The sequence below is a fragment of the Clavelina lepadiformis genome, chromosome 7 (assembly GCF_947623445.1).
Source record: "Clavelina lepadiformis chromosome 7, kaClaLepa1.1, whole genome shotgun sequence".
Lineage (NCBI taxonomy): Eukaryota > Metazoa > Chordata > Ascidiacea > Aplousobranchia > Clavelinidae > Clavelina > Clavelina lepadiformis.
Genome location: NC_135246.1, coordinates 951,250 through 974,843, shown reverse-complemented (window position 1 = coordinate 974,843; position 23,594 = coordinate 951,250). Strand labels below are relative to the sequence as shown.

Sequence of the window (23,594 nt, the reverse complement as noted above, 5' to 3'; positions counted from 1 at the left end):
GACATCTTGTAAGGAGAACTATTAGTTCAAACTTTTACTGTTCTTTTAAAGCCATAACAGCTTAAAGTATAGTTAAGTTAAAGTTTTTTATTTAAGTTAAGTTAAAGTATGTTTAAATAGCTTAAAGTATAGCTTGTTTTAGATGAAGCTGTAACTTTCAAATTTGTCAAATTGATTTTTAGAAAGCTTTTTCATAGCCATAAATAAAGTGTTCCTATTCTAATTCTTTACCTTGTTGATAAAAGTGCACCAATATTCAGGTCTAAATAAAGTATCAATAATTCTTAGTGGTTGAAAGTGTGTAAGCAAAGCTGTGTTTATATTCGCCATGAAAAGAAGAAATGTCGACGTTGGGAAACCCCCCCGACGACCCACCAAAAGAAGTTCAAAATTTACAGACAGCGTGTATGGAAGGTATGATACAGACTATTTCCTATGACACTTTTTATAATATTTTCTAATCTGGCCGTATTAATTTCATCTATGAGAAGTTTACACATAACTTTACACGTTTGGGGACTGTTCATGAAGCAGAATATGAATTATATAATAAATGAATGAGACTAATGTGTACATAACCATTCATCATTGATATGAGTAGGATTCTTAGCCATCTTCGTGCTTAACGAAGTGAAGAAAAATATCTTTCACAGTCCCCAGAAGTACTAAGCATATATATCTATGGTGTTTCATTTTAAAAAATATTTACTATGTGGTATCATTTTGCAAAATGCATTGCAAATGATGTGGACAAATATAGTAATAGAGTGTAGGTGCGTATGTATTGCTGTAAAGGAAATCAAAAGCTGCATGTTTATCCCGGCACGTGGTAAAATCCATGACTGAAGGTTTATGTGTTTATATGCAACATGTTATGTGACTGGTGATGGTCAAACAGCCTTGTTATTGTAAAAATAGTTTTTGCATTTCCGCCCTCATCAATGTGACGAAATTTAATTTTTTCTCTGCAGTTCATTCGTTTACTTGAAGTTCATCGTCGTGTGGCTTTTTATTTTGCTTGCCGATTTTATTCTTGAATTTCGATTTGAGTACATTTGGCCGCTGTGGTTACTTTTGCAGAGCGTCTACGAAACTTTCAAATATCAAGGACTGGTGAGCTTTGAATACTTTAGCATTTCTTCAAGAGTTTGTGACTATTTTGTGTACACTGCACATGAGTTTTAGCTGAAAACAACATTTTACTTACTGTAACGTTATTGGATATTACTATTACATTTTTAGCAAAACTAAACCCAGGTTTTGTCAACTTCTCAGTTTTAAACCAGATATCCTGAATATATTTCAGGTATACTCAGTATTTTTTGTTTGCATTGCCATCACGTCCGATACCATCTGTCTATTATTTATTCCCATTCAGTGGCTGTTTTTCATGGCTAGCACTTATGTGTGGATCCACTACGTCTGGCACACAGGTACATTTTCACCACATTTTTTCTGTAGGTTGTTAGGTCTGTTGATGCACTACAAATAAATAACATTCTTTTTTGTGAGTTTTGCACCACGCGACTGCTATAATGAAGTAAATCAAAAGCTTTCTATATATATATATATACTGTACATGGCCTATATCCTATATATAATTATATACAGGCTGTATTGCACATTTGCTCTTTGAGACTTAGCTATAGGCTCTTTATAGACTTCAGCTCTTGTCGTGATGTCAGTATTTTTGTTATTACTAAAAGCCTGGTTTTCATTATCATTTTATCATTGAGCACAATTCCTCATAATTTCTCATTTCTACGCCAATATTGCAGGTCACATTAAGACTGCTCGGTAGTGCTCATAGTATATATTATATATACAAACTTGTCAAAAAACAAGTTGTAGAGTATTATCCGTAGTAAATTGTTTTTTTTTTTTTGGAAGGTGTACTTTGCTAATCGAACAACACGCTCAGTTAGCACAGTAATACGCTAAAACGCGACATGTTTGTTGTAGGAAAGATTAGGACGAGTTGATAATGTCATAGTTTAAAGGTAAGAGCGTGGGACTAAGTAAACATAAGGATAAAGTGAAGCAGAAGAATGCAGCAAAATTTAAAGCAACCAAATAGACTAAGACAGTTTGAAGTTGAACAAAAAAATAAAAAACTAACAATATAACTAAGATGGAGAAGTTTGCCGGTAGAATTTAGGTAATTAACAATTTGGGGACTTGCCTGGGCAAGGCTAGGGGTAGGAAGGTATTGAAAGTGCTACGAAGCGTACTAATGACTAACTATATGAGATGCCACTACCAGTAACATTTTTATATCAAAATACATTCTCTCTTTGTACAAGTGAAAGTCAAGAAATCACACATTTATGAACAGATTGCTAGAATTTAGCAAGTCACTGAATTAGGATGCTGTTATTTCTCCTTTCGGCGCTTGTCGGCATCAGCCTTTTTGTAATCCCTCACTTCAAAATCGGGTAACTTGGCTTGCTCCAGAAACGGTGCTTCTCTGTCTCCAGCGTTGTCTCAGATATACACAGTGCCAATAGACAGCCAACCAGCAGCGAAAATCTTTCATGCACAGCTGTTTAACTTGCAGATTATTTTCTTTTACTGTTATGTGTTGATGGTGTAAGATTTTGTTCGTGTCACATGCTTTTGGAGCACAAGCTGTTTAATAAGTGTATAAAAGTAATTGAAGTGTTAGAGTTTGTATTGTTCAAAATTTTGACGTCAATATTTTTCTGTTGCTACAAATTAATATCGGCTTCAAACATCGGTTGTCGGCTTCTTCGTGTACTAAATAACATAATCGATATAGACCCTGAAAAACCACATCTGTTGATTTCTACTAAACACGCAGACAACATAATATTGTATTTTTTTATAAATTGCTCACCAGATATTCATGGATATACTTACCAACAGTTCTGGAACAAACTTCTTATATCTTTGTTGTAGTAACTTTGTTGGCCTCATCAGCCACGCTCCCACTGCATATGTAATAATTTAGTTTTTGTTTATTTGTTGTCTAATTTTTTATTCGCAGATCGAGGCATTTGTTTTCCAACAGTCTCATTATGGTTATTCATCATGTACATCGAAACGACAGTGAGGCTTCGAGATTTGAAGAGCAGTCAGTTGCATATTGATTTATGTCAACCGTTCGCTGCACATTGGTGAGTTTTAATGCATACGTCAGTGGTGTCACAACTTGTAATAGTGAAAGCTGCAATTTGAAAATGTAAATTAACTATTTCAGCATCGGTCATCCCGTTGTTACTCTGGGGATCGGAATCAAGAGTTATGTAATATACCGTTTGAGGATTCGAACGCAGCGTCAAGTCCAAAACGAAAACAACTTTTATTACGAATTATTAAAATATGCTTTACCTCGCAAACATCACAATCATACATTAGCAGTCACTGAAAAAGAAAGACGTTCAGGTTTGTAGTTTTATATAAATATGCAGAGGGTGTTGCCATCAAAATATTTCAGAAACTGAAACAGAACAATGAAGTAAAAACACAATTTTACGTCTCCTTTTCCTTTTGTTAAATGTCTTGTAACTCTTTATTGGTTATATCTACAGTTGTATGTTTAATTTAAACAGAAGAAGTTTCAAGTACGAGTCTTTCTAATGGAGCCGTGTCGAATCACTCTTCAAACAAGAAATCGCACGAAAAATATCAGAAATCCAGTTCCACTTCTGCTCAAGACAACTCCCTACAGAGTAAGTTCGTGATTTCATCTATTTCATTGGCAGAAGTTAAACGTCAAGTTGTTACTCCATCACATTTAACTATTATCTATCTTAATCTATCCTCAAGCTTGTCTTTAAATGTACCATTTCCTATCTTTTCATTTCCAACTATGCAGTCTGTTGGTGAAATAGCCTCCATGTTTTTGATTTATCTTAATTGTTTTTACTTCTTTTTGCGTAAAACTGACTGGGATACATGTTTAGTTGCAGAGTTGTCCACTGTGAACTCACTGCCTAAACATTCTCCTAACAACAATAATTCCGGAGGTGCAAGTGCAACTTCAAATCAGCGTAAACAGAACACTAACTCCCACACGCCTGTTAAAAGCATTCAAGAAAGCTTTCAAGTTAACCCAAGTGGGAATGCTTCACCGGATATGGAGCTAAAAAGAAGATCAACGTCACAGAGTAAAAAACTCAACGCAAATTCCGGTGACTCACCTTTGTCTGCAACCGGTCAGGTAAATTTGCAGCTTTAAAAAGGAGAACTATAATGTTGTTTATTTTTGAGAGCAGTTTAAAATGAAAATTTTTTTGTGTGTGTGAGCGTATGAAACAGTTATTGCTGAAACTTGGATTGTTAAAAATTGATTATTTTCAGCATTTAAAAGGGTCTAGAAGTAGCAGTGGAAACAATTCCCCGAAATCTGGGAAACAAGTTTCTGTGACCCGTTCAAGCGTGTCATCTATCACTAGTGAGTCTGAAAAGCATAAAAATGCTGCCGCAATAAACAATTTCTCAGCGTCATCTCCTTCATTGTCAAATATTTTAACAAACGGTCATGTTTTGTCCGATAAAATTGGAGAGTCCAAAGTCGAACTCATATCAACACCAAGGTAAGTGACTGAACATGCTTGGACTTTTTATTTGTATTTCTTTTTAATTAAACATCCGTTTATTGAAACATCTGATTGGATTTAAGGTTGTCAGGACTTTTGTGTGATGGTAACAAACTATTATAAAATCGGCCAGTCATGAAAAAATAGATTGCCGACAAGAATAGAGACTTCTTACAATATACATTTTCTGCAATCACAATGGAAATCTATCATATATGGTTGGAGTGATCTTTATAGTTCAGTTAATATTTGCAGCGTTATCGAAAAACTTGAAATGACCATCGCCAAACTACGAGCCGAACTTACAACAGCTCGTAAAAGTGAATCTGATTTAAAAAGTCAGATTGATCACTGGATGAACATGGAACGTTTGGCAAAAAGTGAGTTGGCACACCTGAAAAAAGAGAATGAATCACTACAAATGCGGTAAGGATAATTACTGACGACACTCCTACCTGTTGTTTGAAAATCACCATCAGATATTGGCACTTTTGTTTTTCACGTTGGCAGACTGCAAACACTTGTTACTTGCAAGCAAAAAGACAAACAGATTATTCAGTCCATGGAAAAGCGTTTGAAGACCGAAGTAGATAACCGGGAATTCGCGGAGAAGATGCTTTTCGAAGAGAAACGCCGAAGAAAAGAGGAGGAGGAAAATGCCAGCAGAGCAGCAGCTGCTGTTGCTCAAAGATGTCGGTGAGTCTTTGGTTTGTTTTGTCGAGTTTAAACTATCCTATACTAACTTCACGATCCATAGTTTAATGAACTGATGTTTTAGTCTGTTTGTCTTCGGCCATCTTGTTATCTTACAATATAGCCCGCCAGCCTTCTTATTTAATATGTAAATAAAAATAGCTTTCAGTATTAATCACATACAAGTTGAAATAACAAGGGTTTCTAGATATTACAACTTTTGATAAACTTTATGATCTTGAAAAACCTATTTGAAACTTGCATTAAGCTTTCAGAAACTTGCATTAGGCCCATCATTTCAATAAGCTTTTTGTGAACATTTTATATATGTACATCATTGGAATGCATTAGCACTGGTCATTTGTTTAATTGTAGCCAAGTATTATAACACCACTATTAGGTAGTTATACATCTGTGGTGATAAGAAGAATACAAGCAAATTTGGGCTGAATATAAGCTTACCTAAACCCCTAACTTGATCAAATACCGGTACTTATTAATTAATTTTACAACCTGTATTTACTCAGCGAGAAGGAAGCAGCCGATGTCCTGATAAAAGCAAAGAAGAACTTGCAGGTTGAGATGGAATTGATGCAAATTAACCTGAGGCAGAAGGAGGAAGAATGCAACGGACTCAAGAAGGAAGTTCTGGTGAGTTTAGAAATTCTTGACCCTAAGACTTTTATATCTTTTGTGTAAAAAGTTGTGTTCTCTAGTGATGAATATTTTATTAAAAGCTGTTTATTATTTTTAAGTTTTGTGTTTGAAGTGAAATTTGATTTGTTATATCAACATCATTATTTTGTTTTAATGTTTAAGATGACTTTTGTGCCTGGGGTTTTCTGTAAATTAGCTGTTGTTCTGTAAATTGTCAATACTTAAACGTTGGATCATAGCCAGCACTTGTGTCTTTTTACAAATCTTATTTGGGTAAAATCTGTAATTGCTGATGCTGTCAACAACATTTAGTGTTTAATGACTGTAGTAATGTTGCTGTAGACCATTTAACTTTGGCTTACTACCATGACTTCTTTTACAGTGAACTGTTTCAATTTTTCTAGCAACTGCAGGTCCAGGATAAGTCGATCAAGGAGTCAGAGACGCTGATGTCAGCTTTGGAAGCGATGCAGGAGAAGAATGCGCTGCTGGAGAAATCGCTCAGTGCCGAAACGCGTCTGAAGTTGGATCTCTTCTCAGCCTTGGGAGATGTGAAGCGGCAGCTAGAGTTAGCGCACGGTAGGCCGGACACTGTTAGCGTGTTAAAGCGTGTTGGCTGAAATTATGATTTATCACCTTTGCAGTGACTACGTTATCATCTCATCCCACTTATTGTCTCGTCTTAGGTATAATATACAAGCGCGATGCCGAGATTGCTGACTTGAAAGCGAGGATGTCCGATATTCTGTCGATACTACCCGAGCAGCGGCTTCGTTCACCCACGCCACATTACTCGACCAACTTTTTGGAGAAGCCCATGGTCCAGATAAGCCCCACCCAGGAGTACGCCAACGCCTTTTGTTCTGTCCCTCGTCCACCCCGGCCACCGGTTGTCCAGGGACCGGCAGGAATGGACCAACAGGCGATGATGAACCACCTACAGCCTGTCCATCTTGACCCGAATGCTGCCATGTACACCCCAAACACTTCGGGGGTGTAGATTCGTGTTCTGAGTAAATGTGTTTCGGGCTGCTGTGCACTAAGGTCTTGTATTTTATCGAAAGTTTTACGCATTAAGTTAAATATTCAGTTTAAAACCTTTACTTTTCTTTACTACCCGGCTAGAAGTTTCACATTGAAAAGATTTTGTTCAATAAAAGAAATTGTGCCCCGCTTCCGAGTAAGACAACTTGTTTGTGTTATGTGCTGCTTTTAATTCGTTTTTCCCTCTCATTTTTACATGTCGGTCAATTTCATTTTTATACAGCTGAGAAAATTGGACAGTTTCCTGATTTGATAATTTAATTTTCTTTCCAAATCTTTTTTCTGAAACTTGGAGTTAATTTTAAAAGCATACAGCTGTCCAACTGGTGTGGTGGCATCCGGCAAAACTGTAAAGTGGTGTTCCTCAATTCTCTTTGGTGTTCTGTCTACATTTCAAAACGTTTCCACTTTAAGAAACGAAGGTATTTGGGCTTGCACAATGCTTCGCTTTTAAACTACGCACAGAAAACTTGTCTAGTTATCTCGCATAAATCATCTCTTCTGCTGCTCGTTGGCAATTATTTATATTTCCCGAAAAGTTTTTTTAATGACATCAGAATTGCTTAGTTTTAGCAAAGCGCGTTGAAATATATATCACTTTTATCCCCGTCTAAAACAATCGCTTTTGAGGAAAATTTTTAATTTGAAGTGGTCTGGCTCTAAAGTCTCTGTCACTGATCTCGTCAATAGGTTATTTTCCTGCAATTTTATTAACTTAAAACCACAATGATGTTACATACCTACTATTTCCATTGTTTCTGTTTACATTGTACTACTATGGCTGGTTTACTGAGCCTACTATCAGGTGTGTTCAACTCAAACAAAACAGCAAATAATTTTATTTTTTATCTATTTTTGCCTATTTTCTCTGTGAAACTTTCATTGATGGATCCTCTAAATTTTGAGAACTTTTTCCCAAATATTTTCAGACTAGCATCAGTGCGAATATTTTCCACTTCGCTTCACCAAAACTTTCTCTCACCCCAGCATTGTCAGTTCCTGGTGTCTCGTTTTTATCTCCACATTGATCGATCTATCCTCAGTACATGTCTTAAGCATCGGTGTTTCTCTTCGTGCGTCATTCTCCCATTGAATTAAAATACACTAGATGGCAACCTCGAGTATTTGTTACATCAAAGCTGAACAACAACTTTGTTGTTGCTTTCGTCTTCAGGAGGCGTCAAACCCCTAAAACTAAGATCTTTATGAATTTGTTGTACGTCCTACGTAGGGCTTTAAAAAACCTATTTAGACCAATCAGAATGTAGCTTGGTTGGTGTTGTTTTCAAGCCTGGGAATTACCCTAGCAGTAGACGCGCTTCAATGTCCCAGGTCTCGTGCAGATTTAGGCTAAAAGTTAGCATGAAAGTAGCTAAAATGGAGTTTTTTAGACCTTCGGCCATCTGGTTATCTTACAATGTAATCAGCCAGCCTTCTTATTTGATATGTCAATAAAGTTAGCTTTCAATGCAACTTTACGCCACGTTTTGCTGTGACTGTGTGCGGGAGAAGCCAAGCCTATAGTTAGAATAGGGTTAAGCATCGGTGTTTCTCTTCGGACGTCATTCTCCCATTGAAGTAAAATACACTAGATGGCAACCTCGAGCGTTTGTTACATCAAAGCTGAACAACAACTTTGTTGTTGCTGTCGTCTTCAGAACAGCTGTGAAAGTTGTCTAGTTTTTTAATTGCCGCTTTTGCTGTTTGTGAACATACATCTGGGTTTAGTTGCCGTGCCAGCCATCGTTGTATCACCGCTGTAATTTAAACGTTTTAAACCATCAGGGCTTTTCCCAGTTTCTAGATTGTATGTGAACGTATTTCTTGTTTGACCATTGTACAACGAAGTTAGAACCATACTTTTACCTTCCGACATGCGATCAACGACGAAAATAAATGATTCGATGCCTGAATAGTTTTTACATAGTATTGACTTTGCAAAGATAGCACACGTAAATTATAACCAACAAGCTATTTATCAAAGATCTTAACATGCTGTTAGCAGCTAGGCCTGCAACCTACTTTCTGCTTGTGATTAACCATCTGGTGGCGAGGATGAAGAGACAAACAAGACAACACATCTGAGACAACGATTAATCCTTCCCCAAACGAATTTTCTTGGCGTTGCTACAACTGTTAAGTTAAGGCCAAAGAAGTCTCGACCAATATCAGATAAAATTTAGCCACAGAAATTTAAAACATGCCACCGAAGTAAAACTTCTGGTGTTTTCGAATACATTAGAATAATTAACAAGCTAATGACTATAATGGCTTATAATCATGTCTGCTATCGCTCCGGACTTAAAAATAAGGACAATCAGGAAACAAGATAAGATTAAAAAGGAACAGAAGTTGCTGAACGGAATGTATTCATGCAACATGTCAATTCAATGCAAAAGGCGGCAGGAGAAAGCGACTGTCTGACAACGACTTAACCCTATTCTAACTAGGCTTGGCTTCTCCCGCACACTGTCATAGCAAAACGTGGCGTACAGTTGCATTGTTTGTTGTAGAAACTTGAAATTTGGTGACTTTTCCTAAAAAATGTTCAGCTATCTGTCCATGTTTGTTTGATAAAGTTGGATTTTATAATTTTTAAGATATTGCGATATTTTCATAATTTTCCTCTGCTTTGCTCTGCTCTCCGCATTGAAGCGTATTACTCATTTACGCACCAATAACTCGACTAACTATTCTCTTTCGTTCTCTTCTCGTGGTCAGCTGGTTTTCCGCACAGCGGGGGCGCGGCGTAACAAGAAGAATTTCTAGAAATGTGTCACTTTTAGAAATACTTAATTTACACTAAATTCACTTTCTTTAGTTTTACAATTATGATGTATACAGGAAGCCAGATGATTTTTCTACTAACCTGTCAAAATCCGATCAGTTTACGACATATAGTTTTCTAGTAATTAACGATTGAAAATGTGTGTGCAGGGTCGGCCACACCTAGTTTTTTAGTAAACTCGCGAGCCTGGTTAGGATAGGGTTAACTGTCCTTTCATTAAGGCTGTTCCTATCTTCGGTTCGAAATGGCGCACTCAGGCATATCGAAAGGCCCAATACGGAAAGCTCTGCCCTAAAAATGAGATAAAAATAAGGACTCAAGTGAAAATAAGGAGATTTCTTAGAAAAACGGACAAAAATAATTTCTAAGACACAGGCCTTCACAATGAGGACAAATCTTAGAAATAAGGACGTTACGGCAACCCTGCTTATAATGACAGTACATGTTTACTTTATTAAGCCTTGAAGGACTTTCCATACAAATGAAGAAAACGTTTCGCAGAATAGTCAAATATAAAGAGAAGAGATGTTTATTAATTTGTCAAAGTTGCTGTTAAGCAAATTCTATCGAATCCCAACACGCCGTGGAATGACAGATGGTCGGTTGGAATGCACGAGAATAATTCACCAGCTTGGCTAATTTAAGGCTTATGAAGGTTGTAAATGTTTACTTAATTATGCGATGCTGCCTTTCCGTGAAATCGATGACGGGTCTACTACGTTAGGTGTCTACTGTTGATGATTTTACCATACGTGGATTTTACTACACGTGGACTAAAAATAAGTTGCATATGTTTGATAAAAATTTAGCGAGATTTCACAGAATCTCCGTTTTTAAAAAAATGCTTTTATGTCACCACCAATAGAATAAGCGAACGAAAACAGGCTGGTAAAAATCGACTTTAACTTTTGTATCTCGAAAATTGTATTCTAGTGAATAATAATAATAATATCATAGAACAACGATATAATATAATTACATAAAAAATATACAAGCTAATGCTCAACGTAGATCACACCGGAACCATGACGTACAGGTACAGACATTTTTAGTTGAATAACTAGACCAGAGATGACGAACATGCGGCCCGCAAATCGCTTTGACAACCGCTCTTGCATGGCAAAGCATTCCGGTGAGACCAGCAGTCTTCAACTTTCTTTGACCTGTTTCTAATCTTTGCACAATGGGATATCAAAAGCTGATAGCGCGATTGAGTCGCAGCAGCAGTATTTCTTCAGTAGATTGCCGCACACAACCGATGTCTTTTTTGTGGCCGCGGGAAAAGCTAAAAACCTGTGGAATGAAGCGATTGCGCTTGAATGCTAATTATTACGCAAAATTAAAAAAAAGTTGTGAGGCCCGCTGCCTCAGCTGTAACTGACAAAGTGGCCCGCGACAGCAAATAGGTTCGTCACCTCTGAACTAGACCGATGTTGCGCGAACTGCAAGACTTCTCTGATAATTGCGATGCATACCTTGGACCTTGCTAATGGAAATATACAATTGGGAAAAGCACAACGAGTGCATTAAGTGCATACACAGCATTTTTATCGAGGGTTTTGGTTGTTTGTACAAATAAGAGAAGGCAGCAAAAATTGTAAATAGCTTTAATATACAGTAGTATGAAAGGAAATACTAAAAGCACGGATACCACTTTGTATGTAAAGTGACGAAGCGCGTGTTAATTCCCTAATAACATTTTAAAAGCCGCCAATTTATCAGGTCGTTTACTTTCGATTCTGCAATCACGCATCTAATCATTTTGAAAGGGTTGAAGTCGCTTTCATAAGAAATACGCTCTAATAGTAGAAGCAGCGCACAAAAACAGTAACAGATGTTAATGGAAAACCAAAAATGTAGATTGCTATGTAAGAAATTCAATCTTATAAATGTAATTTATCTTTTACAAAAATCGACAAATAAATGTTACAGGTTTAACATTAACGCTGCAGAGCATAAACTGATAATACTTGATGGCACATATTTAGTTTAGAAATGGTAGAATCTTGGTTTAATGCTTTAGGTCACTGTATAAGGTCATCGTTAAAGTTTGTTTCAATAAAAATTCCTGGAAGCAATTCATGTCGAAAATAAAGCTGGCTTTAATAGGCTCAATACGAAAAAGGGATATACCGGGTCGAATCCGAGACCGAGTACCCGCCCGGGTATTGCGGTAATTCCTAATACTCGTATTCGGCGGATATTTCATAATTCACAACGAGCCTCTGAGTTTCAAACGTTTCAGTTCAATTATTCGCACACCTACCCAGTAAATTGTGGATTACTTAAGTTTTAACCAAACGCATAGCTGTGCTGTAAACTCCAGCGCAAGTTGTACTTGAAGAGAACAAGAGACCTTTAACGCGTGCTCGTTCATACGAACAATTGAATGAACAAACTCAGGCGATATCTTCACGCGTGCGCGTTCATACATAAACCTGTTTCCGCAATACTGTTGCTTGCTTGAGCAAAACAAAGTATGGTTATAACGGCAACGTCTACTAAATTCTTACCGGCTTGGTCGTATTTCACGGTCTGTGCTACCGACAACTCAGTGAGCGTGTGCAGTTTATGCTTCGGTGAACCCAGGTAATTACGTTTTTGTCCCATCCCTAGTACGAAAAGGCGTTTTTCTATCAAGGAAAGAATAATAAGAATAATATCATCAACGGAATAACTTGAAAAGGACCGATGTAATTCCATCAAATCAAAAAGTTCCGTATCATTTCCATATTAAACTAAATAGTTTGTTGATCTAATTTTATCCGGTGACGGTCTTATTCCAATATTTTCGATTTCGTTCCTTTGATGTTATTGATATCTACGCGCCTCAATATAGATAAAATGTTTAGCAATAATATCTGAGCATGTCGTTGCCGGAAGACAAAATATTGCATCAAGATGAGTCAACAACTTTAGAACATGATGCAAGTAATGAGTCCTCATCTGGTCAAGACGAGGAACAGCCGGAAACGTCACTTGATCTTATATTACATGAAGGAAGAAGTTCCCCTGGTGAGTAGAATTTAGCTTCATAAAATTTTAAAACTTAAAGTTTAAAGAAATTTAAAACAATATAAAACAACGTTTTCATGCAAACTTGACTTAAAAATTTCTCAATTTTTCTGAGTTAAACATTTTGCTGATTCAGGTCAAGGCCTACAAAGGTTGGAAAGCACTGAAGCTTCCCAGAGTGTTTGCGTAGCTGAGCAAGGATTGGTTGATTTAGTGGAGAAACTGACAGCCGCTGGTAAATATCAAACAATGGATGGCATTTGTATTTGTTTCGACACCGCAATTAAAAGTAAGTACCTTTTCAGGCCCAGTAACTCTAAACATTACCACTGAGATTCATCATCATGATAACAGAGAGATCCATCAGGCTGCTGGTGATATTCAATTTTTTCATCAAGGTGATTGCATAATTTTAACCACGTTTTTGCACAAGACTGTTAAAAATATTTTGCATTTGTACCTTATTTGTGGATGAAGGTGAGTTTGAAGAAGCTCTTAGATATGTGTGACCAATGGTAGTATCTAAAAATTATGACAGATTTGTTACAGTACATTGCTCGTTTTAAATCTTATTTTTGCTTAATATTGTTTCTGTAGATATAGGAAATCAGACATCAGTTAACTTTGCTGAGGGAGCCACTCTTTGTAATTTAGAGATGAAATGTAAGTTCTCTTAATTTGAAAGTAAGAGCGTGCTTGCATTAACTGTGTCAAGTAAGCCGCTTTATCCGGTTAGTATGTGGCGGACAGGAAGTTTGTGGCAATTATTACCTTAACAATTATTCTGACCTTCAATTAGTTTTGGAAGAAGTTCAAAAACGATATAAAATTCCAATCAATTGTTAGAAAAATCTCATCCCCTTAAGAATTCTAATGTTTGTTGTACTTGTAGCGCCACCACAGGATTCCAGTAACAATCAACCTTCAATACAACTGCCAGAAAGAGTGGGAAGCAGAATCGCAGGAGCCAAAACTTGTAAGTTGTCATGCAGTGTGCTTTCACGTGGTCTTTATTGCGGGAAAATTTCGTTGCTGTACTTTATACAAATTTTCTGAATGTAAAATCATTAATCTTTAGCGCCATTTACCGGCCAACCATCAAGTTCTTCTCAACAAACTGAACTTAGAGAAAACGTTGAAAATGAACCAGGTTTGCTTTTGCTTAATATCTTATCAACGTTATGTTCTGCACATAACAATAACATACATTATATGTACGCTATAGTGTTAAAGAATGTTAAATGAACAAATATGTTAAATATGTCCAAATTATTTCACTTTAAAAAATGTGGCTATTTAACAACTCCACTTGTGCGTGATATTTAAGCGTTTATGACTATCTCGGTTCATCTTATTTCACAACATCGCATAAAAGAATACATACTAGAAGTTCTTCGTTATTGTTCCAGTTAAACCACATCTTGATCGAGTTCTATCTGAACAAGCTGCAGGCCCAAGCCAAGCTGCAAATGCCACAGGTTTGCTTGGGTGTTGGGCAATTATATTTGTCACTGTGACGTTATAACATGGAGTGAATAATTTTAAGTTTTAAATTCTAAGAGTGCCGGATTTTTATTAGCGTCTAAGCTTTCCTTGATGTACTGGGTCATAAGAGTGACCTGGTCAACGGTTGACTTTCCGAGTCTGAACCCAGCTTTCTTGGGGAGGTGGAAGAGATCCATTATGGGTAGGCAGGGGCGTAGATCAAGGAACAAGAAACTCTTTTAGAGAGCACTCGAAAGAGATGTTTTGGCAAAACAACAGACACACAAATTTTTTTATGCAGATATTTTGTCATATTTTGCCGTCAGGTGGTTCTGCTCCCCACAGGTCAGACACTTCCTTTGCCCCAAGTTGCGGTCTGTCATCCCGTGCATCTCGTTTTCTACCAATTGGGTGGCATTGAAAGAGAGAACACGGACAAGGGGATGTGGCTGACAGTCTAGTGACATAGAACTTCACGGTTTGTGGCTCAGGTGTGAGAAGTTTACGAAGCTGACGTATTTATCACCGCGCAAGCCTCTTGTTATCGGACCTCTCCAAGTACAGTTCAAGAGTGGATTCATTTGATGTAGTGCTTGGAGACTTTAATGAGCAGTAAAGTGCTTAAAGTACCTCACACTCGAAATCTCAACAAGGCAACTAGTTAGAGAGTTGACCACGTGGGATATTTTCCACAAGTCTTAGGATGCTGCAGAAGTTTCAGTCAGGCTGGTCCATGTTTGTACAATCAGGTCTCAGGCGGCCTTAGACGGAATCGTTGGTAATAAGACTGAAGCGTTTTCTATCGGCGATTCTTAAGTTCAATTGTTTTGCTTGGGTGCGTAGAACTGATGTCATTAGCTCACAAGCACTGATAAGCGAGGATCGATGTTTGATCTGCGGAAAGTATTAAAGTGTGCATCTGTTCATTGGTTGGTTATCAGTAGGGCAACCAAAAGTCAATATGGTCAATTTTTTTTTACCTGCTCAGAATGCTATGAAACAAGCACAAAACAAATTTCAGCTTTGTACGACGTGTGGTATAGAAGTTATTAGGTCAGATAAAGTCAAAATGTTACGTTAGGTCAAAATACGGGTCTTTTTTTTAGGTCAAAATCTATTAAACTTGTAATTTTGTAACCATTTTGTAATATTATTCTTCCGTTTTTCTCTTTTCTTGTACCGCAAACAATTCCAGTCCCGCAAATTTTACTTAGAACCCAAGCCACAAAGAGAGGGAAGGCTTTTCAGCGCGTTTGGTGACGTCACGATGTGACGTCATTGCATTTGAAACTGCAAGTTGTCAATCTTAATACGCAGAAACGAAAAAAAAGTCAACACTAGAAAAGCATTTTGTCATTTTTAAATGCAGCTTTAGATTAGAAAGTTGCTGTAGACAGTGTAGAGACTATCAGTATAGCGTTTTTCAAAATGAGGTCAAAATTTAAACTTTTTAGGTCAAAATAAGGTCAAAATGTAAACTTTTTAGGTCAAAATAAGGTCAAAATATAAACTTTTTAGGTCAAAATGAGGTCAAAATTTGCAAATTTTAAGGTCAAAATTTAAAATTTTTAGGTCAAAAAACTGGTTGCCCTAGTTATCAGCATCAGTGCTTGCGGTTGCTTAGGATTAGCGGTTCGCAGCATCCGGAGAAAAAAGCTTCATCCTTTGGGCTGAAGAGAAGAGCCAAGTTGGTGTTGAGTGTTGACACAATTAATCAACGAACGGGAAAACGCGACATAGCCTCGGGGGCCTACAACGTGCATGCTGTTAACTATGCAGTGGTGCTATGTCTATGATTGTTATTGAGCACCATATTAGCCTAGGGTTGATTAAAACAAATTTACCAAAAAAACTTAGTTTTAGTTCTGCTTACGCTTGAGCACTTTGAGACACACATACTTCGAGAAATTTTGTTTAGTATTTTATTTATTATTAATTTATTTTAGGCACTCCTGGTACTACACAAATAAAGCAACCCATCGAATGCACGGTTACCAATGAAACACCTCACACCCTCACATCAGCAGATAATCAACCAATGGCATCCAGCCCACCATCAACTTCTAGTACGGCAACTCTAACTCCCGGTATTTATGCGAACGTGGGACGAAGGTTGACCGGTATAATTTTTACTTGATGTTTTACCACAAAAAATACCTACAGTAATACTGCACAAGGTTATGCTTACACAGCCTGCCTGCTTTAAGGCCTATAGACTCCAGCAAGAAATCTGTGCTGTGGTAACATTTATAATGATTAAAGAAATATTTGCAGATTTTTAAATTGCGTTTTTTGAGAGTTGTCCATGTATTGTATAGGACTACATGTACAGGCAAATAAATATATTTCTGAACAAATACAGTGAGTAGAAAGACATGTCCGAAACCAGTAACTAAAGACAAGCCTTGGCGTAATTTTATTAATATTAGCAGTTTTGTGGGATTTAAACTTCATTTTATTGCTATTTCACAGCAAACCTTTATCCAACCACGAAAAGTGGAGTTATGCATGACCTTCAACTTCTACTAGTAGCAGTTGATCAAAATATGGTTTTCATGCTTTAAACGTGCGTTGCACAATGTTTTGAGCAGCTGGTTTATTGCAGGTGAACAAGCCATCAAGACTTTTTTAGATTACAAAAGGAAGTATGAGGATGAAGAAGATGTTCATTTTGAAGTGTCATTTGGAAATGTTAATCCATCTTCGATTCCCGTAGTATATCCCCGAGTAGCGAAGGTAGACATTTATAACGAGCAGAAGAACCTGGAAAAAGAATACACTCCCTCAAAAACAAGAATGAAGCAGCTTCAGAAAGACTTTCAGCACTCAGAAGAAATTAAATTTCAACAGCTACTTGAAGAAAAAGAGAAACATCGATTTATTTTGATTGTTGGGAATCCAGGGTCTGGCAAGACCGTGTCATACAAACGTTTGTCCAAACAAAGTGATAAATTCCCACATTCGGTTTGCATAAATGCAAGGTTCATTGACATTGACTACGAAAGTCAACTTTCCATTCGTGAGCTTTTTATTGACCGTCCTTATTCAGAATTATCTGAAGCAACCAGAAATTTGACTTGGGAATGGATATTGCAAAACCAACGTAAGTGTATGCTGCTGATCGACGGACTTGATCAGGTGGACTGGAACTTGCCTGAAAAGCTTCCAAGGTTTGGTATTGATCAAAAGATGTCTGCATGTGAGCTAGTTGCATCAATTTGGAATCGAAATTTGTTAAAGGATGTGTTTGTTGTTGTTACATCTCGGCCACACGCCGCGCTAGCCATTCCCAAATCCTTGCGACCGAAAGCCGTTTACTATCTCCAGGATTTTTCTTCTGAAGATGCCAAGCAGCTATTTCGCTTTTACACTGGAGCAGTTGATGACAGCCTCTGGAACAAAATGGAAACAGATGCCCCTAATTTACACAGCTTTTGCCTCAGTCCACTTATTGTCCAGTTTGTGGCAAGAGCGTGCCTGTCTAAGTCTGAGAATTCCTTGCCAGTTCTTAATTCATTAAGCAGGGTGTATGTTACAGCCTTAAATGACCTGCAACACTGCGACAGTTCTAAACAGCTTCATCTAAACGACAACGTTCAGCGTGTAGCCAAAGTAGCCTTTGATGCCACCAAAGAGTCCACCGTAGTCATCAGTGAAAGAAAGCTTATACAAGAAGGTTTGGACGTAGAATCTGTTCAAGACATTGTTATTGTTTTTAATAACCGGAAGGGTGCAAGTGCAAAGGTAATAAAAGGACAAAGAAAGCTCCACTTTTCCCACCAAACTGTGCAAGAGTGCTTTGCCGCATTTCACGTTTTGCAGAGCATGAGTGTAGCTGATTTCAGAGATTTTGTCAAACACAAGCTCTTCAGAGATGAGTGGTCAATGGTGAGACAGTTCACTTGTGGTATGCTGGTTGACATTGCATCATCAACAGGTTTGTGATGAATAAAGTAATGCGCCAAACTGTCACAAAATGTTGTCCAAATCTAATTTATGTTTTGGCATCGGCATTAAAAACGCTATTTATGAAGGACTATTTCTAGACATCTTTCAGTAACTTATATTGTTCACATCTGCCAAACTAATTTAATCGCAGTTTTTTAAAAATTTTAAAAGCAAATTGTATTAGCATAAATGTTTTCAATATTTTGAAGGTGACGATGATATGGAATGGATTCAAAATCTTACGGAAGATCCTCAAACTGCTGCAGGTAGATGTTTTTAGTTGTTCTATACTGGCATACTGTATAGGACGGTTGAGTAAATTCCGGCATATTTTGGCAAGTTTGGTAAGCCGAAGTTGCCAGTTTTTAGAAATGAAATTTTCTATCACTATTTCATTATACACAAACACGTACCGATATGAAGAGAATTTCCCTACTAGGCGTTGACAGTTCCTAACTTTGCCATGCAACTTTATAAGATGTTGTTTTATGGTCACAATCTGTAAACTAAATATCGGCCTTTGTCCACTGTTTTACCGTTTGAAATTTTCTTCAACTACTGAAAACCTTTTTCACCTTTTTCACCATTTATTGCACTTTGGAATTTAAGCTTTAGTTTGTTATTTTTCAATTTAATTGCTTGTATTTTGATTTGGTTGATTGTAACCGGCAAATTTATAAATGCTGCTCACCTGAGGGGTGTCCTTCAGGCCAGCAAAGCAGATGTTGTTTGCCTATGCAGATATTCTGCTGAGTTTGGCGGGCAGAGATTCCGTGCCAAATTTTACTAATTATACACTATAAGTAGTCACTGGTATTTAAAACATTAGTTTTTTATCACGGTTGTGTTGTTTGCTTACTGCAAGTTGATACGCAAAGAAAGTTTCTAAATTATTTGATTCATTATGTTATTATTTAATATTATTTCTATTATTATTATTATTTGTTTTATTTTATTATTACTTTTTATTTATTATTATTCATTTATTATAAAGATTTATTATTTATTTATAATTATGATTACTTGATTTGACTATGGCATAGATTTTTGAACTGGCCGCAAAGTAACTGATGAAGCAAGCCTATACCTGTAAAGTACCTTTATTTTGATGTTGTGCAGTAAACTTACATGGTATCATGCACATATGTTGTGCTTCAAGTAGTTATTTTTTAAACCTTAAAAGTGTTATAACATAGGCCTACATTAAAGCAACCTATGTTTTCATATCTTAGATATTGAAGAGAAGAAAAGAATTTTGATTGAAGCACTAGAATCAAATCTGGATTATTTTACGTCATTGACCTGGAATAAATGGAGCAGAGGTAATTCCATGTTATATAAGCAGCTAAATGATAGAAGTATGTATGGTGTACATAGTTTGCAACAACCATGCGTTTATGAAGCTGAGCTGTTTTATTGCCAAGTCAAACAACTCACTTTTGCTTGGCCTAATAAGCTACTGTCAGATAGTATTCTTGCTGTGAATTTCCCGACTATTGCTGTATTCCAGACTGCAGGGTATAATAGGTATAACTGTTCGGTTTATAACTGTTTTATTGCCAAGTCAAACAACTCACTTTTGCTTGGCCTAATAAGCTACTGTCAGATAGTATTCTTGCTGTGAATTTCCCGACTATTGCTGTATTCCAGACTGCAGGGTATAATAGGAGCACTTTCGAGAATTTTTAGCCAAAACATTATTGTACACCAGGAGAAAAGCGATGTCTCTAATAAAAACAAAAAGAGACATTAATTTTTTCTATTTCTAAAATATTTCCATTGTAAAAGGCTGCAGCTTGCCTATCAAATTGCCGAACCGGTTTAGACCGTGAGCCGCACACCGGCTGCTACCTGGCACGCCAGAAGAATTTTGCTTCTGAACACCAGAAACTGTATGATCCCAGCGAAAACTGCCATAGGCTATACTCTGCATTCCGCACTGCATCTAGTTTAAAAATCTTTTTACTTTTTAGCCTAAATATCTGCTATTCCTTTTGAATGGAGTTTAGTTTATTTTTTAAAATCATCTGAAATAGGTTTTATTAATATTTCAGTTTTTACCATAAATGATTGCGGTTATAAGCTGTAACCTAACCACCAATACGAACAAGGTCGCCTTGTATTTAATTCCTATAACCGGGCTCATTACAACCAGATATAAGTAATATGTTTATTTAGATGACAAGCGCAGATATATCTCGCTTCTAGTTGACATAGCCGAGTGCGCTCATGATGATCTAAACACGAAGGTTGAAGCTAAATTTCCTGAAGTGTTTGACCTGAATTGGCTGCCTCTAAACACGACCACTACTGCCCTCTTGTGTCAACGATTATCCAAGCAAAATAATTTAAAGGGGCTTTATCTGTCCGGATGCTTCTCCGCTCCTGCTGATGTGGGAAGAGTAATTTCGGCAATTATACAAATGCCGGCCAAGGTTAGCTTTTTATTTTATTTGTTAACGTTTTGTTAAAGCGCGGTCACAATGCCCTTTTATATTGCCCCTATGACGTCATAAACGTATCTTGCCGGTCATTCAAAACGAGCATGGTTTGTTGTGATCTCTGTGCAGTCGAAGTCAGAATATTTTGCTTTAAATTTTTTTGAACTGGGAAGTTATTTTGCGACTAAATTGTCACTGTTTGATTCTACAACGGATGTAGAATCCACGTTTTAGCTCGCGCGTTAAAATCAATTTCTTTATTGAGGAAATGACAAAGTTTTGTTGGTTCAGTTTAGGCCAGCCAGGATTAGCAGCTTGTTTAAGTTTTGTCAAAATCAAAAGTTTAACTTTTTTAGAAAATAAAAATATTTTTGCGACTTTAATGTCATGAAATCTTTTTACAACTAACACTCGATTCCTGTTTTAGTTGGTCGATTAAAACTTTTGTTTCTTTCTTTAAAAAAACAAGAATTTCAGTTTTTCTAGTAGGCTATTAGGTCTAAGCTACACAGTGCAAAATAGTTATCAACTAGTTAATTATAATGGTTTAATTTGAGTGAGTTAATGGTGAAATAAAAAAGTTTATAATAGGGAGTAGTTTAATTTTACAAACATTTTATTGCAGCTACAGTGGCTGGACATCAGTGACAATAAACTTCCGGAGCTTCGTCCTCCCGAATTCTTTGCACAGGTTGAAGATAGATTGGACATGAGGGGATGCTTCTATGATGATAATGGAGGGTTTAGATTTCCTAATGACGAAGAAAAATCTAGAATTCAAGGAATATTAGACCAGCTGGATGACTCGGTATTGTTCATATCTTGTCACGTTTGTTTGTAGTTGAACACAGAATATTTAGTAAAACTTTTAATTTGTAGACATTGGAGGTTGTTCTTGGCTATGGCGTCATACTCAGCCCGCAGAAGTGAAATCACGTGGGTAAAGTTGTTATTCTAAACAAGAATTCTTATTTTAATTTTATTTCAGTTAAAACTTAAGCTGACATCGATATATTTGTTCAAAATGTAGCGACGATCGACCGCGATTCAGTTTTAAGAATCACGACCTGGCCGGGATTCGAATCTCAACCATCTCTCCCAGGGCATTGTTACGTCATTATAGTTTAGTATATATTCAGATATGTTTTTGTACCAATTTTACAGATTTAATTAAAGAATTTGTTATACGATTAGATGATTTTTGCGTGATTATAAAAATTATTACAAGTTAAAAATTATTTTCCATGCACAGTTTGCCTCTAGTTGTTGTACGTGCATGCTGTAGTGGTGTGATATTACATAGAAATTGCAGTTTCCTTAATTTCGTCGTGGCTTTCTTTTAATGCGTATTCATTGGTCATGTGCTTGTATTAACAGGATTCGTTGTAATTGTATCCACGCTGCATATTATACAGATCTTGTGCTATGTACTAAGCGCCGTTTTCATTAAAGTTGATGGAAGTTAGGTAGTGTGAAATTGTAAAAAGTAGGCGTAGCGGCCATGAAAGGGAGTTATTTACTACGCTAGTTGGCGCAAATGAGCCACAATATTTCTGTAAGTTTTAAAGATTCTGTTTTAAATCGTCCGACTTGTTTATATTTGAGAGGGGAAAGACCAACTGAAACGCGATAAAATTTATAACAAATTGCAAGCCATTGAATTTCCAATACAAACATTAGTTGATCTTCTATTAGAAATAGAAAGGTCTTCATTAATAAACATGGCCGGCTTTACGCCAATGTGACTACGTAGTCTTTCCCTTGACCATAAAACATAGCACTCCGGGATAAGTTTCTTCTCTCGCTCTGTATAAAAAAAACAGCATACTTCAGAGCAAGGCATAATAAAAGCCTACTTGAACAAATTCGCTACAGAGTTCGAAAAACTGTCCTAAGCTGTTTGTATCGACGAACAGATGAGGGTCGTGCGGTAAGGACTGGAAAAGGTGAGGCCATTTCAATCATTTCCACTGGAGTTTAGAAGCAGAGCACGATTTTAACACATTTATATCCAACATACAGTATAATCAACTTACAGATCGTTTAACAACAGCAAGTTTGACTTTTTATGGATAGGTCAAAAATTGTAAAACCAACCTATGAGCGAATAAACGCCAACAAGGTCATTGCTATCTAACTTAGAGCCTGGCGGTAGTTCCGCACTAATAAAGTTAAATTTTTTATGACGAAATGACAAGGTTTTGTTGGTTCAGTTTAGGCCAGCCAGGATTAGCAGCTTTTCTAAGTTTTGTCAAAAGCAAAAGTTTAAATTTTTTAGAAAATAAAAATATTTTTTCGACTTTAATGTCATGAAATCTTTGTACAACTAACACTGGATTCCTGTTTTAGTTCGTCAGTTAAAATTTTGTTTCTTTGTTTAAAAAAGCAAGAATTTCAGTTTTTCCAGTAAGCTATTAGGTCTAAGCTACACAGTGCAAATTAGTTATCAACTAGTTAATTATAATGGTTAATTTGCGTGGGTTAACGGTGATATACAAAAGTTTATAAACAAACGCAATTTTTTACATGAAAAACGTTTGTTTTATTACACACCACTGCACTTCACTTGCTAACTGCCGCATGCCCATAGCCTATAAGGCGGTTAATAAATTATGCATTTTGGTTTGGTTTGTAGGCAGTATAAAGGGGATTAGTTGGATTTAGTTAAACGTAGTATAGAGTTTAGAATCGTTTGCATGTAGAACAAATGGAAGATTACTTCCCAAATACTGCCTACATACTATTAAGCTACCTATACACATACGAAACGTGATTGTAAAGAAATAAATATTCACTTCACTTACACGTTTAATTAAAAGCAATTGGTTCAACTCCAGCTTAACTTAACTAGACTGTAAAAATTTTTTTCTTGTTTACGTTTAAATGTATGGCAGCAGTGTCGCCATACAAAATTATGTATTTTTCCATTCAAAAGATGTAAAGTGCTTTTACACAAAGCAA

At 36.6% G+C, this 23,594-nt stretch overlaps 2 protein-coding genes across 6 annotated transcripts; both read left to right on the top strand.

Moving 5' to 3' along the window:
* Positions 1 to 226: 226 nt before the first annotated feature.
* On the top strand, positions 227 to 7,085 carry LOC143465695 (macoilin-like). Its single transcript, XM_076964122.1, has 13 exons — positions 227 to 414; positions 972 to 1,113; positions 1,307 to 1,433; positions 3,008 to 3,137; positions 3,221 to 3,405; positions 3,573 to 3,692; positions 3,927 to 4,183; positions 4,324 to 4,559; positions 4,818 to 4,988; positions 5,073 to 5,258; positions 5,783 to 5,906; positions 6,317 to 6,491; positions 6,599 to 7,085. Exons 1-13 carry the CDS (start codon positions 329 to 331, stop codon positions 6,910 to 6,912), a joined length of 2,253 nt encoding a protein of 750 aa, XP_076820237.1. The 5' UTR covers positions 227 to 328; the 3' UTR covers positions 6,913 to 7,085.
* Positions 7,086 to 10,745: 3,660 nt separating this feature from the next.
* LOC143465951 (uncharacterized) lies at positions 10,746 to 22,092 on the top strand. Of its 5 annotated transcripts, XM_076964490.1 has the most exons (16): positions 10,746 to 12,333; positions 12,597 to 12,759; positions 12,896 to 12,994; positions 13,065 to 13,157; positions 13,357 to 13,422; positions 13,652 to 13,735; positions 13,838 to 13,909; positions 14,169 to 14,237; positions 16,191 to 16,364; positions 16,850 to 18,181; positions 18,402 to 18,458; positions 19,425 to 19,514; positions 20,371 to 20,627; positions 21,259 to 21,441; positions 21,513 to 21,573; positions 21,664 to 22,092. In XM_076964490.1, the coding sequence occupies exons 2-15, from the start codon at positions 12,612 to 12,614 to the stop codon at positions 21,561 to 21,563; spliced, it is 2,775 nt and encodes a 924-aa protein (XP_076820605.1). In that variant the 5' UTR covers positions 10,746 to 12,333; positions 12,597 to 12,611; the 3' UTR covers positions 21,564 to 21,573; positions 21,664 to 22,092. The 5 variants fall into 5 exon arrangements, with proteins under 5 accessions (XP_076820605.1, XP_076820610.1, XP_076820606.1 ...); XM_076964491.1 differs by lacking the exon at positions 10,746 to 12,333 and having other exon boundaries at positions 12,411 to 12,759; positions 21,513 to 21,569; XM_076964492.1 differs by lacking the exon at positions 10,746 to 12,333 and having other exon boundaries at positions 12,411 to 12,759; positions 13,652 to 13,736; positions 13,851 to 13,909.
* Positions 22,093 to 23,594: the final 1,502 nt, after the last annotated feature.